The 15679-nt window shown below is 42.4% G+C and overlaps 1 protein-coding gene across 4 annotated transcripts in view; it reads left to right on the forward strand.

Annotated features, from left to right (window-relative positions):
• The window catches only part of smap1 (small ArfGAP 1), a 248777-nt gene that overhangs the window by 60547 nt on the left and 172551 nt on the right, over positions 1-15679 (forward strand). For all 4 annotated transcript variants that reach the window (XM_043681802.1, XM_043681807.1, XM_043681823.1 and 1 more), the window contains exon 3: positions 10278-10363. In XM_043681802.1, the coding sequence (XP_043537737.1) occupies positions 10278-10363 (86 nt within the window). The remainder of the gene's footprint in view (positions 1-10277; positions 10364-15679) is intronic.

The following is a 15679-nucleotide window of genomic DNA, read 5'->3' on the forward strand; positions in this document are numbered from 1 at the left end:
GTATATACTTATCAAGGACACTCAATAGTTGTTCCTTGAACAAGCTCCACATATCAATTACGTCCTTGCCTTGAAGCTTACTTTTCCAGGCCACACATCCTAAGTCATGCCTCACCGCATCATAATTTTCCTGACCCCAGCTATAACTCTTGCCCTGTAGTGCACTCTTATCCCTCTCCATCACTAGAGTAAAGGTCACCAATTTGTGGTCACTGTCCCCAAAGTGCTCACCTACCTCTAATTCTAACACCTGGCCTGGTTCGTTACCCAGAACCAAATCCAGTATGGCCTCACCTCTTGTTGGCCTATCTACATATTGTGTCAGGAAACCCTCCTGCACACATTGGACAAACACTGACCCATCTAACGAACTTGAGCTATAGCTTTCCCAATCAATATCAGGAAAGTTAAAGTCCCCCTATTACTTTCACTCTTCTTTTGAATCATCCTCGCAATCCTTTCTTCTGCGTTTCGTGGACTATTAGGAGGCCTGTAAAAAACTCCTAACTGGGTGAGCTCACCTTTCCTATTCCTAACCTCAGCCCAAACTACCTCAGATGGCGAGTCATCATCTATCGTCCTTTCCACAGCTGTAATACTATCTTTGACAAGCAATGCCACACCTCCCCCTCTTTTACCCCTACCTCTGCCCCTACTAAAACATTTAAACCCTGGGATCTGCAACAGCCACTCCTGTCCCTGTTCTACCCATGTCTCCGTAATAGCCACAACATCGAAGTCCCAGGTACCAACCCACGCTGCAAGTTCACCTACCTTATTTCGTATACTACTTGCATTGAAGTATACACACTTCAAACCACTTTCCTGTTTACAGGCACCCTCCTTTGAAATTGATGCCATGTTCCTAACCTCCCTACACTCCAGGTCCTGCACCCTAAAGCTACAGTCTGGGTTCCCATGCCCCTGCAGAGTTAGTTTAAACCCCCCTCGCAACAACTGCTCCTTAAACAGTTTTCACATGTCTGTGCCCTTTCTGTGGAACAATTGCTCCCAATCTGTACTTCCCTACTCCTCTCTGATAGTCATAATTTCCTTTTCCCCAATTTAAATATCATCCCTTGGTAACTGCTCCTTTCTCTCTCCAGGGCTAAGGTAAATGTGAGGCTGTTGTGGTCACTGTCACCAAAGTGTTCTCCCACTGCGAGATCTGACACCTGTCCTGGCTCATTGCTGAGTACGAAATCCAAAATGGCCTGTCTATATACTGAGTAAGGAAACCCTCCTGAACTCACCTGACAAAAACTGCTCCATGCAAACCATCTGCAATAATGTGGTTCCAGTCAATATTGGGGAAATTGAAGTCACCATAACCCTGCTATATCTCCATTTTTTCAAAATCTGCTGACCTAGAGTTCTACGATCTCCCTACTGCCGTTAGTGGGTTTGTAGAAAACCCTCAGTGAGGTGGCTGCTCCTTTGCAATTCCTAACTTCCACGCATACTGACCCAGCAGACAATCCTTCCTCGACAATCTTCATTTCTGTAGCTGTGAAACATTCTCTGATTAGAAATGCTACACTCCCTTCTCTTTTTTACCCCCTCCTTTTTAAATGTTCTAAGCCATGGAATATCTAGCAACCATCCCTGCCCCTGTGAAACTCACGTCTTCGTTATGGCCATAACATCATAGTCCCAAGTATTGATCCATGCTCTAAGTTCATCACTCTTTCTGACACTCCATGTGTTAAAGCCGACACACTTTAACTGATCCCTTTGTTTCATCACATGAAAAGCCTCCCTGATTCACTACATCCTGTTACTGCCCCATCTACTACCCGCTCTCATATGTAGCTCTGGTTCCCACCACCTTGCCAAACTAGTTTAAACCGTCCCGAACCACATGAGCGAACCTACCCAGGACATTTGTGCCCCTTCAGTTCAGGTGCATCCCATCCTACATGTACAGGTCTCATCTTCCCTAGAAGGCATCCCAATAGTCTACGTATTTGAAGCCCTCCCTCCTGCACCAGCTGCGCGGCCATGTGTTGAGCTGCGCTCGCTGCCTGTTCCTCCCCTCTATCTCGTGGCACCGGTAGTAAACCTGAGAACACTACTCGTCCTGTTCTTCAGCTTCCAACCCACCTCTGTAGTCACTTTTCAGATCATCAATCCCTTTCCTGACTGTCATTGATGCCAATATGTACCACGATTTCTGGCTGCTCACCCACCCTCTTCAGTATTGTGTAAACCTGATCGGCGACATCCCGGAACCTGCCACTGGGGAGGCAACATACTTGATGGGAGTCCCGTTCCTGACCACACAATCTCCTGTCAATCCATCTAACTATTGGGTCCCTTACCTCTAGCACTTTTCTATTCTCGTCTCGTCCCTTCCCTTCTGACCCTCGGTGCCAGAGACCTGGCAACTATGGCTTTCCTCTGGTAGGCTGTCCCCACCAGCAGCAGTATGCAAAACGGTATACTTATTGCTGAGGGGAACGGCCACAGGGGATCCCTGCTTTGTCTGTTCCCTTTCCTCCCCCTGACTGACCCAGCTATCCTTATCCTGTATCTGAGGAGTGACTACCTACCAGTTTCCCCCTTAGCCTCCCGGATGATCCGCAGTTCATCTCACTCCAGCTCCAGTTCCCTAACTCTTATTTTCGAGGAGCTGGAGTTGGGTGTACAGTTTTTCAATCTGCTTCCACCACACACTCATTGTGCATTCTGAATCCTAACCACTTGCACCATTTTTCCTTATTCATGTCTTTTCTCATGTTATCCCTTACCTTTAAATATATTCTTTCATTTTTGACACTTTCATCACAAGGAATAGTTTCTTCCCATCGCTGTCTCGGATTCTGAATCCCTCTATCAACTTTCCACTCTGTTTTTTTTCTCTCCCCGCCTCCCCCCTCCCCATCCCCTCTTTGCTAGAGTCATAGAATCACACAGTCCAACCAGTCCATGCTGAACATAATTCCAAACTTAGCTCGTCCTACCTGCCTGCTCTGGTCCATATCCCTCCAAACCTTTCCTATTCGTATATCCATCCGAATATTTTTTAAATGTAATTGTACCCCTATCCGTCACTTCCTCGGGAAGTTGATTCCACACGCGAACCACCCTCTATGCAAACAATTTGCTTCTCATGTCTTTTTTAAAATGCTCCTACTCGCCTTAATGTGCCCACCAGTCTTGAAATTCTCCATTTTAAGGAAAAGACAACTCCCATCAACTCTCTTCCACTCATTATTTTGCAAACTTGTGTCAGGCCACCTCTTAATCTCCTACGCTCCAGTGAAGAAAAGTCTCAACTCATCCAGCCTTTTATTTTTATAACTCAAGCCTTCTATACTTGGCAACATCCTAATAAATCTCTTCTGAAGCCTCTCCAGCTTAATAATATCTTTACCATGACTGGGTGACCAGAACTGGACACAGTAGAGGGGAACCTCGATTATCCGAACAAGGCAGGTGGGAATAACAAAGGAAGCATTCTCAAGTGTAAATGGAACCGCGTGACACACAGCTTCAGCCAGACTGTGTTACACCAGTTAACTTGATCAAATAGATAGACATTCTGGGATGGAGTGGGGCTGTCTTTGCTGTAGTTTTACCATGGCTCTCAAGAGATTGCCTGGATCTCTGAGCCTCTGCTCAGAGCTGTGCTGTTTCACTCATTCGGGTCATTGAACAAGGTAGATTAGAGTGGTGCTGGAAAAGCACAGCTGGTCAGGCAGCATCCGAAGAGCAGGAAAATCGATGTTTCAGGACTGAAGGCAGGGAGCCTCCGGGGTGGAGAGATAAGTGGGAGGGAGGTGGGGCTGAGGAGAGGGTAGCAAAGAGTACAATAGGTGAATGGGGATGGGGATTAAGGTGATAGGTCAGAGAGGAGGGTGAAGCGGATAGGTAGGAAGGAAGATTGGCAGGTAAGGACCAGTCATGAGGATGGTGCTGAACTGGAAGGTTGGAGCTGGCATAAGGTGGGGGGGAGGGGAAATAAGGAAACTGGTGAAGTCCACATTGATGCCCTGGGGTTGAAGTGTTCTGAGGCAGAAGATGAAGCTTTCTTCCTCCAGGTGTCGGGTGGTGAGGGAGCGGCGGTGGACGAGGCACAGGACCTGCATGTCCTCGGCAGAGTGCAAGGGGGAGTTGAAATGTTGGGCCACGGGGCAGTGCGGTTGACCCAGAGATGTTCCCTTAAGTGCTCTGCGAGAAGGTGTCCAATCTCCCTAGCGTACAGGAGACCACATCGGGAGCAACGGATACAGTAAATGACATTGGTGGATGTGCAGATGAAGCTTTGGATGTAGAAGGCTGCTTTGAGGCCTTGGATGGAGGTGAGGAGGGAGGTGTGGGTGCAGGTTTTGCAATTCCAGTGGTGTTGGGGGAAGGTGCCAGGAGGGGAGGGTGGATTGTTGGGGGGGGGTGTGGACCTGACCAGGTAGTCACAAGGGAATGGTCTTTGCGGAAAGTAGATAGGAGTAGGGAGAGAAATATACCCCTGGTGGTGGTGATTTTCCTGCTCTTCGGATGCTGCCTGATCTGCTGTGCCTTTCCAGCACCACTCTAATCTTGACTAATAATATATAATGGCTGTAATTGGTTTATGGAATGCCAGAGTTTCAGAAAATTTAGGCTGCTTATAAACTGTAGTTCTGTGAAAGTGGTTTCATTAATATCACTTGATATAGATGCAAAGATTTGACACTTTATGAATGAGAAAATCATAATTCAATTTATTCTCGAGTCAGTTGGGATCTCAAATCCAAATTTACAAGGAAGAACACAAGCACAGATTTATAAAACAGAAATAATGAAGCTCCATTGCTGGTTTGAATTAGGCATGGATATGAGGTATGGAAAAGGTCAGAATAATTATTAACAGAACATTACTGAATCTCTCATTTGTGCTCACATCTAGTTGAGCCCTGATTTAGCAGCAATGTTGAACAGAGATTTCTGACTTACAGTGTTAACTGTCTCTTAAAAGATGCAAAACATATATCGTCATAAAATTCACTCAACACTAATTGTATAAATTTAATAATTTTACAGTTTAGTAATCAATATGGTGCAGAGATACTCACGAATACCTTTTTTTTTGCTTAGCTCTCAAAAAACTGTATATACATATAGAATTTTTAAAAATCATCAAGGACGTTATATGGTTCAGGTAAGAATGCAATTAATGTTCTTTGACCTATGATCCTACGACCTATTATCATGCTTTTCACTGCAGTATATAGCACAGCAAATTGTTTGGAAAGCCCTCACCTTGACCTTTTTCCACCTATCACATTTCCGACGCCCCTCCCCCAAGTCCCTCCTCCCTATCTTTTATCTTAGCCTGCTGGACAAACTTTCCTCATTCCTGAAGAAGGGCTAATGCCCGAAACGTCGATTCTCCTGTTCCCTAGATGCTGCCTGACCTGCTACGCTTCTCCAGCAACACATTTCCATATCTAAAATAGTCAAACCCAAACTTCAGATTATAATTAAAGTACAATGGTAAAGAAAAGTTGCACGTATGTCTGTAAATGTGCTTCTTGAAAGAACAGTTGTCAGGAACTTTCTGCTGTGTACGGGAGAGAGAAAAAGGGAGAGGGAGAGAAAGGGAGCAGAGACAATGTGAGAGAGAGAGTGAGGCAGAAGGGCAGTAAAGAAAGAAAATGAATAACAGAGGCAGAGTGGGAGAGAAGTTGCTGAGTTCACTGGTGTGTAGTCTGTCTTGGAAGGAGGGTTTCTGCAGGTAGTGACAGAGTCTGGTTTCTGATCTCAAAATTTGGGACCTTGCGATCTTGTTCGGATAATCCAAAATTTGGATAATTGATGTTCAGATAACAAAGATTGTTCTATATTCCAGAAGAATCACCAATGTCCTCAACATAGCATTCCAACTCCTACACTGAAAGGCCTGATCAATGGAGGCAGGCATGCTAATACCTTTTTTAACTATCCTGTCTATATGTGACACGTGTCAAAGAATTATGCCCCTGCACCCCCGGGTCCCTCTGCTTGACATTACCACCCAAGACCCTACCATTAATTGAATTCGTCCTACCCTTATTTGTTGTACCAAAATGCAATACCTCTCATTTATCCTGATTGAACTCCATCTGCCATTTTTCAGCACATTGACCCATTTGATCAAGATCCCTTTGTAATCTTAGAAAACCTTCTTCGCTGTCTACTATGTTGTCCACAAACTTAGTAACCATGCCTTCTATATTCTCCTCCAAATCATTTATATAAATGACAAATAAAAGAAGACCCAGACCTGATCCTTGTGGAACACTGTTGGTCACAGGTCTCCAGTCTGTAAAGCAATCCTCATCCATTACTGTCTCCTGCCATGAAGCCAATTATGTATCCAATTGGTAAGCTCACCCTGAATTCCATGTGACCTAACTTTACTAATTAGTCTACCATGCAGAACCTTGTCAAAGGCTTTACTAAAATCCAAGTAGACAACCCCTCTACTGCTCTACTATCATCACCCTTTTGGCAACTTTCTCAAAACTCAGTCAAGTTTGTGAGACATAATTTTCCTAATAAAACCATGCTGAATATCCCTAATCAAGTTTTGCCTTTCTAAATGTCCTTTAAATCCTAAGTTCTACAATCCCTTTCAACAATTTACCCACAGCTGAAGTCAGACTATAGTCTATAGTTCCCCTGTTTTTCCTTATAACCTTTCTTAAACAAAAATACAACATTAACCAGTCATCAGGCACTTCACCCATAGGTAGAGATGATGCAAGTATTTCTGCAAGGGTAACTTCCTCCCTTACTTCCCCCAACATTTTGGGATAAATTAGGTCAGGTCCTAACTATTTATCTACCTTTTTTAATTTCTCTAAAACATCCAAACTTGCTTTCCTGTAATGTGAACTGTTTTTAAAGCATCAGTGTATTCTCTAGAGTCCACTTTTTCTACAGTAAAAACTGATGCAAAATATTCATTTAGTAAGTCGAACATATTCTGGGGTTCAACACGAAGGTGACCTCCTTGATCTTTAAGAGGCCATACTCTTTCTCTCGTTACCCTCTTGTTGTTAATGTATTTGTAGAATTTCTGAAAGGAGACCACGCTTTTGACCATGCTTTTCCATTTGATATGGAAAAGAGGGTGCTTCAGGCTAAGAGCACTCAGCGAGTACTGTCATTTATTGGGGTGGTTTCTGTGTTGACATTAAGTATCTGCATGAGTTCTGGGAGAGAGTTGGGAGTTGAGATCACTTTGGAAACATGGGAGGACATTTGTGAGAATGTGAAGAGGATTTTGATATGTCATAGGACCCATTTAAATATTCTTCTTAGGGCTCATCTGGCTGCAGATAGTCTTGTGAAACTTAAGCAGGGAGCATCTTTAATATGCCCCACATGTAAAATAAATGAGTACCCTCACACACACTGTTTTTGGTCCTGCCATAGGCTCCGTGCTTATTGGAGCACTGTGGCAGGAGTAATAGAGAGGGTAAAGTGGACTTGGTCTCTTCGTTCCTGGGTCTACCAGATTTACCTCACTTAGATGTATGTGGGAAAAATCTTTTTAACATTCTCACTTTTTGTGTGAGGAAGAACGTTCTGGTGTGCTGGGTGTCTGAGACCCTCCCTCCCCCGCCGCCGGGTCTGTCAGGGTGGCGTAAGATAATTATGGAACACATTCCTTTAGACTTACAAATATAGTGCACCAGAAAATGAACAACTCTTACAAGACTTGGCAGCCCTTTTTAAATTACTTGGAAACAGATCTGTCCGACATTTCGATTAAGGCTTTTGTTGAGCCATGATAGTTTGGTAAATCAAAGACCATGAGAGGATGAATTTTGAACAAATTTGGTGATGGCAAAGGTTGAATGTTATGGTCTTGTTGCACTGAGTGGCATTATTTATTTATTAATTTTCTAATAAGTTTTGATTTTCTTTTGGAGAATAGTATAGTAGTTGGTTTATTTATTGTTATGCTATATTTTCATGTTTCTGTAACTTTCTAATTTTGTCAAGAAAAATATTCAATGAAAATATTTTTAAAAATCACACAACACCAGGTTATAGTTAAACAGGTAATGACTCTCTTTAGAGGCACTGCCTCTTCACCAGGTGGTGATGAACCTGATGCAGCGCCTTGAAAGCTAGTGCTTCCAAATAAATATGTTGGACTATAACCTGGTGTTGTGTGATTTTTAGCTTTGATTTTAAAGGCATCGAGGGAGTAGAGAAAGCAGGAATATGGTATTGAGATAAAAGATCAGATGTAATCCTATTGAATGGGGAAGATGGGCCGAGGGCCAAATGGCTCACTTCTGCTCCTAGTTCCCACATTTCTGTTCCAGATTCAAATCACTGACTACATGAAGTCTCCATAACTTTGCCAATTAGCTTATGCAACATTTAAAAGGCATCTAGATTGGTACATGAATAGGAAGAGTTTATAAGTATATGGAGAAAGTGAGGACTGCAGATGCTGGAGACCAGAGTTGAAAAGTGTGGTACTGGAAAAACACAGCAGGCCAGGCAGCATCCGAGGAGCTGGAGAATCGACGTTTCGGGCATAAGCCCTTCTTCAGGAATATATGTATACGGGCCAAGTGCTGGCAAATGGGACTGGATTAATTTAGGATGAATTGGACTGAAGGGTCTGTTTCCGTGCTATACATCTTTGTGACTTAATGACCCTGTGCCCTCTTGTTTTTTCTCCTTTCTTCAATGGGAACAGTTTGTCCCTATCTCTGTCCATATCTGTTGTGATTTTCAATGCCTCAAAACAAATCTCCCCTCAACTTTTTCATCAGGGAGTGCAGCCCAAGGCCTCCTATGTATATATGTAATTGAAGTTTCTCAAACCTAGAACTATGCTTGTGAACATTTTATGCACTCTGACTTTACATGACACCCAGAAATGGAAAATGCCTTCAGTTGAGGCTAAATCAGGGCTCTGTGCAAGTTTAACAATTTCCTTTGTTTTGTACTCTGTCCTATTGATAAAACCTACAATTCTGCATGGTTTATTAGGCTGTGCCCACTTTATAAAATTGGAGCCTTTTTTAAAAGGGCTGCACAACTTTCAGCCCCCAGCCAGAGCTCCAAAGGACCTATTGCTATCTCTGAGCAGGTGACCCCAAAATATTAGCTTGCAAACTGCTGCAAGTTGGTGGCCTACGTTTTGGGAAGACCTGTGCTAAAGCAGGCAGATTAATTTTTCTGTTGATTACACAATGGTCCTGGCAATTGGTCATTTGGTACTAGAACTAAGGTGCTGAAGTGATATTTTATAAACCTCATTTGAATTGTGTGATTATTAAAATCTCTTCGACTTTTTCCAAAGTCGATTTCAGTGCTTAGCCAGAAAAATAGGCAATGAATGTGTTCTCAAATACTATAAGAAAAACTATGCTTAAGTTGGATCAGCTATGATCCAGTTGAATGGCAGAGTAAGCTCAAGGGGCCAAATGCCCTATTTTTGTTCATGTTTCTTATGGTTTTAGTGACTGTCTTAAACTGCTGATCTCTTCCCAATCTCATTGAAACTGAATCCAGAAATTGACATGCGAAATCCTTGCTTGGAAGAACTGTTCTAATATTCATTTGCATTTCAGTCATTTGCTGTTTGTTATTGAAGTCATCCAGTGCTGATAAAGATTTAACATGGCAGAGATGTGATCATTCAGAGCTTATAGAGATTTAATGTAGCAGTAATGTGATCTTCAAGATAAAACTGAAGATATAGCATTTGTTGTCCTTTTACTACTCCTCCATGCTGTCTTCAGAAGATGCAAGAAAAGTGCTAAGTACCAAATGCCTTCCAAAGCTGTGGGCAGTTCCACAATAAAATGGGATACTTGTTTCTTGTGGATGTCTTTATTTGACTTCAGAGTTCATATGGAGCACTCAAGTATCTAAAAATGGTCAATCAAAATGTGCATCCTGAATCACAAAAATATGCAGTTATGCAGATTTAATTTCAGTAGTGCAATTACTGACTTTTTATCTCAACTGTCAAGTCCTTTGCACATAGTTATGATTAACTCATTTTATGGAAAAAGAATTCTATTTAGTCGAGTGTTAAAACATGTTTTTTTTTGTGGCCAGGAGCAGGAACACTTCCACCTCTCTCTCCTCTTGACCACCAACCCCTCCCATATAAAACAATTAGGCATTTCAAGTCTAATGTCTTTTGACTTTGCAATGAGATGAATTCCTTTGTAGATGTTAGCATTATTGCATCATGTTCTGTTGATTGTTTTGAGCACAGTGGATATTTGAAGGAGATAGAACGTGGAGATGCTGACTGTGCTTTTTCTTTGCAGTGTATGCAAGACATGGGGAATACGAAGGCTCGATATTTCTATGAAGCAAACCTTCCAGAACATTTCCGGAGACCTCAGACTGATCAGTATCCTAGAAGGCTGTTATACAGAACAGAACTGGATATCACTTCGTAAAGCTTAGAAATGCAGGAAGTAGTTGCACATTTTGAGAGGGATTAAAATTACCATGGCTAATTGAGAAAGTTAGAATGCATTAAATTCGAAGAAAAATTATACAAGGATGTCCAAGTTTGTGATGGCCCCAAAGACTCTTAAGTTCAGAATTCTGCAAACGAAGACTAAAAAGATGATAAAGACAACAGAAAATAAGCTGTAAGAACAAATGTGCAGGGGATGTTAAAAATAAATGACAATAAGAGCTCTTTTTAAACATAAGGAAAGGAAGAGCAGGCAAAATTCTCATAGGCCCCTTCGAAAATGAATCTGGGGGATGGTTATGGGGAGCCAGAAACTGGTAGAGGCATTGGAGATATTGTACATCAGTCTTTAGGGTGGAACATACTTTATTCCTCTCCTCACATTCTTTAATATTTAAAATGCCATCATCATCACTAGAGCAGTGGTATTGCACAAACTAATGGAGCTAAAGGCAGATAAAGTCCCTGGTCCTGATGGCTTTCATCTGAGGATCCTGAAAGAGGTGGCTGCAGAGATAATGGATGCATTGCTTGTAATTTTCCAAAAATCCTTGGATTCTAGAGAAGCACTAGTGTTTTGAAAACCAAAAATAGGCCATTCCTATTCAAAAAGGGAGAGGAGAGGTGATTATAGGCAGATTAATGTAATATCTGTTGTTGGAAAATTGATAGATTCAATCATTAAGGAAGTATTAGCAACATATTTAGAAAATGATAATTAAGGAGAGTCAGCATGGCTTTATGAAAGAGACATTATGTCTGACTAGCTTTATTAGTTTTTTGAGGAAGCCGCAACCAGAGTGGAAAGTGGGGAAGCAGTTGATGTAATTGGAATTCTAGGATGTACCTCAAAAAGGGTTAAGTGATAAGAAATGGCATATTAAACAGCAGAACAGGCTCAAAAGGGCCAAATGGCCTATGCCAGCTCCTTTTTTTTTGAGATTAGATTACTTCTAAATTAACAGCAAGACACTGCTGGGGCCACAAGTGTTTAGAATATATGTCGATGACTTGGTGGAATGTACAGACTTTCAGATGCAAAAACAGGTGGAAAGACAGGTTGTGAGAGGAATACATGCTGTTTAGAGAGATTGACAGGTTAAACAAGTGGGCATAAAGTTGTCAATTTTGGAAGGGAGAGCAAAAGATCAGAATATTACATAGCAAAACAGCAGAAAGCTGCAACAAAAAGGTTCTTGGAAGTTCTTGTGCGTGAAATAAAAAGTTAACACACAACTGCAGCAGTTAATCAAGAAGACTGTTGGAATATTGGCCCTTGTTTCAAGGGTTTGGAGTGTAGAGCAGGGGAATCTTAATGTGTAAATATACAAAGTGCTAGTGAGACCATGCTTGGAGTACCGTGAGCTGTTATAGTCCTCTGATTTAAAGAAGGATATCACTTGATTGGAGGCAGTTCAGAGAAGGTTCACTATAAGGTGATCAGAGCTGAAAATGTGTTGCTGGAAAAGCGCTGCAGGTCAGGCAGCATCCAAGGAACGGGAGAATCGACGTTTCGGGCATAAGCCCTTCTTCAGGAAACGTCCGAAACGTCAGCTTATGCCCGAAACATCGATTCTCCTGTTCCTTGGATGCTGCCTGACCTGCGCTTTTCCAGCAACACATTTTCAGCTCTGATCTCCAGCATCTGCAGTCCTCACTTTCTCCTTCAATAAGGTGATCCCTGGTATGGTGGGATTGTTTTTGACCAAAGGCTAAACACGATGGGAGTCTACTCACTAGAGTTTAGAAGAATGAGCGGTGATTTCATTGAAGCATATGGGATTCTTAAGGGCTTGTCAGGGTAAATGCTAAAAATGGGAAATTCTCTCATTGGCGAGTCTTGGTCCAGAGGGCATAGTCTCGGAATAAAGGGATGCCAACTGAAGATTGAGGAGGAGTGTCTTGCTGTTAATTTAGAAAATAGGAGCTGGCATAGGCCATTTGGCCCTTTTGAGCCTGCCATTTAATATGATCATGGCTGATCATCCTACTTGATACCGTGGTCTTGCTTTCTCCCCATACGTTTTGATCCCTTTAATCCACTGAATAATTCATTCCTGAAAATGTTCAATGTTCTAGCCTCAACTGCTTTCTGTGGTAGAGAATTCCACAGGCTAACAACTCCAGGTGAAGAAATTTATCCTCATCTCTGTCCTAAATGGCCTACTCCCTACCCTTAAACTGTGACTCCTCATTCTGGTTTCCTGTTCATTGGAAACACCCTTCCTGTATTTATCCTGTCAGATTTTTTTTTTAGGTTTCTATGAGATGTGTCCTCACTCTTCTACTCCCTACCCTTAAACTGTGACTCCTCATTCTGGTTTCCCTGTTCATTGGAAACACCCTTCCTGTATTTATCCTGTCAGATTTTTTTTTTAGGTTTCTATGAGATGTGTCCTCACTCTTCTAAATTCCTGTCGCATTGTAATAACCAATCCAGTTTCTTGTTAGTGCTGCAACCCTGGAATCAGTCTGGTAAATTTTTTTTGGACTCTGCAGTCAGAACATCCTTCAGGTACAATACTCCAGATGTGGTCTCACTGGGGATCTGTATAATTGCAGGAATGCATCCACACACCTGTATTCTAAACCTCTTGCTCTGAAGGCCAACATACCATTTATTGTCTTTACCACTTGCCATACCTGCATGCTTACTTTCAGGACTGGTATACGAGGATACCCAGGTCTCATTGCACTTCCCCTTTCCCTTTCAGGTTATAAGCTGTTTTGTTTTTGCTACCTCTGTTATGGACTGCACCAGGACAGACCCCCTCAAAACATTTCAAGAAAGTGGCCCAGACCCTAACTTTTAGTTGTTTTAAGCAGGCGTAACACAGGTCATCTAAGGGGAATGCAGCTGGTCAAACCACTTTGTTTGAAACAAAATAGAATTTATTTACAAGATTACGGAATGAAACACAAACAAAAGAGAACAGAATACAGAATAACTTAATCTATCCAAAAACCCGGCAGACTGTACCATCTTAATGATGCTGTTCCAAAGACTTGCAACAATCCCTATAAACACCCCTTGGCACAAAAGGTAAAATCAAACAAAGGGTTTTAGAGGAGAGAAGTCTGAGAGAGTGTACCAGCCAGGACCTGCTTCTTTGGGTCCAGCAGTGTTTTTTCTACACTTCTGCTAAAAAAAACCCAAAGCAAACCAGAGAAAAGCTGAGCTGGGAGAACTTGCCACTCCTGTTCCATTGCAAAAGTGTTTTTTTTTTTAAACTTGAAAGCCGTCTGGCTGAGGCAGTATCTTTTGGCTATAATCAAATCTGTCCTGAAACCCTTCAACTTAGACTTTTCGGAGTCTGCGTCTTTTACGACTTCTCTGGGGGGAAAAAAAAGGACAACATAATCTTGTTAAAGGAGCAGCTTCATCACACCTCCCATTTATCCACATTATACTTCATCTGCCATGTGTTTGCCCACTCGATCAACTTGTTTAAATCATACTGAGACACTTCTGCATCCTCACAGTTTACTCTCCCATCTGGAAATTTGGAGATAACAGATGACGTTTGATCATCTGTTGAAGAGAATTCAGTGGTACAAACCTGGTTAAAGACAAAAAAAAAACTGCAGGTGCTAGAATCTAAGGTAGACAAGTAGGAGGATGGGATCACATAGCAAGCCAGGTAGCCTCAGGAGGTGCAGAAGTTGATGCTTGGGGTAACCCTTCTTCAGGATTGGGGGTGGGTGTAAGGGGAGTGGGGGGACAGGGTGGTGTAGTGGGGATAGGTGGAGACAGATAGAAGGTATAATCTGGTTGGTCAGTGGGAGGGAGGAATCCGGTAGGTAATTGAGAGGAATGGAAGGGACAGGGAGGGGCTGGGAAGGGAGGTTATTTGATATTGGAGAACTCCGTGTTGAGTCCTCTGGGCTGTAGACTTCTGAAGTGGAAGATGAGGTGTTCATCGAATTTGCAGTTTGATTCATTGTGGCAGTTGAGGGGGCCAAGGGTTGTCATGTTGGAAAGGGAGTGGGAAGGAGAATTAAAATGGGTGGTGACTGGGAGGTCTGGTCGAACCCCGCGGGCCCAGCTGAGAAGCTTGGCGAAACGTTCCCTTGGTTTATGTTTGTTCTCCCTGATGTAGAGAGAACCATATCAGGAGTACCAGATATGGTAAGCTCGGTTGGAGGAGAGGCAGATGGAATGTCTGTCTCACCTGGAAGGACTGTTTGGGGCCCTGGATGGAGGTGAGGAGGGTGGTGCACAGGCAGGTTTTGCATCTTTTCTGGTTGCAGGGGAAGGTATGTGGAGGGGGGGTACAAAACCAAGGATTGGTGAAGGGAATGGTCCTTGCAGAAGGTAGAGAGGGGAAGGTGTCCTTGGTGGTGGGGTCTAGTTGGAGTTGGCGGAATTATTTAAGGACGATGCATTGGGTGCGGAGACTGTTGGGGTGATAGATGAGGACAAGGGGAACTCTGCCTTTGCATGGGGGGGTGGGGTTAGAGCAATGAAATGAGGAATGGAAGTGATGCAGTGAGAATTTATAGAATCTTGAAAGTTGACCACCAATGTATCCACTATTTTTAGACTCCTTCCCTAAATGTACTGGGACGTAGGTCATTAAGCCCCAGGGATTTATTGGCCTTTAATCCCATCAATTTTGCCGATGCCTCTTAGTTCCTCCCCCTCATAGCATCTGCATTCCCTAATATTATTGCAACATTATTTGTGTATTCTTTTGGGAAGAGAGAACAAAATATGTATTTAATTGCTATTTCTTTGTTCCCTATTATAGCGTCCCTGTTTCTGACAGTAATGGCCCTTACATTTGTCTTCACTAACCTTTTTCTCTTCACATACCTCTAGAAGCTTTTACGTTCAGTTTGTATGTTCCCTGCAAGCTTACATATTCTATTTTCTCTCTCTAAATCAACCCCTTTATTCAAATCTAAACTGCTGCCAATCCTCAGGTCTGCTTTTTTTTTATTCGGCAAACTTAGATGGCCCTCCTTTGGATCTAATACTATCCCTAATTTCCTGGTAGCCATGATTATTTTATGTAGTGCCAGACAGGAATAATTGCTGCAGTTCTCCCATGTGTTCTTTAAACATTTGCCATTTCTTATCCAACATCCCTTTAAGTAACACTTCTCAATTTATCATAGGTAGCACCTCATATATCGTAGTTTCCTTTATTTAGATTAAGGATCTTAGTCTCAGAATCAATCAAATCACTTTCTGTTTTAAGGAAGAATTCTATCAAATTATGGTCACTCTTCCCCAAGAGA

This window comes from Chiloscyllium plagiosum, chromosome 3 (genome assembly GCF_004010195.1).
Source record: "Chiloscyllium plagiosum isolate BGI_BamShark_2017 chromosome 3, ASM401019v2, whole genome shotgun sequence".
NCBI lineage: Eukaryota > Metazoa > Chordata > Chondrichthyes > Orectolobiformes > Hemiscylliidae > Chiloscyllium > Chiloscyllium plagiosum.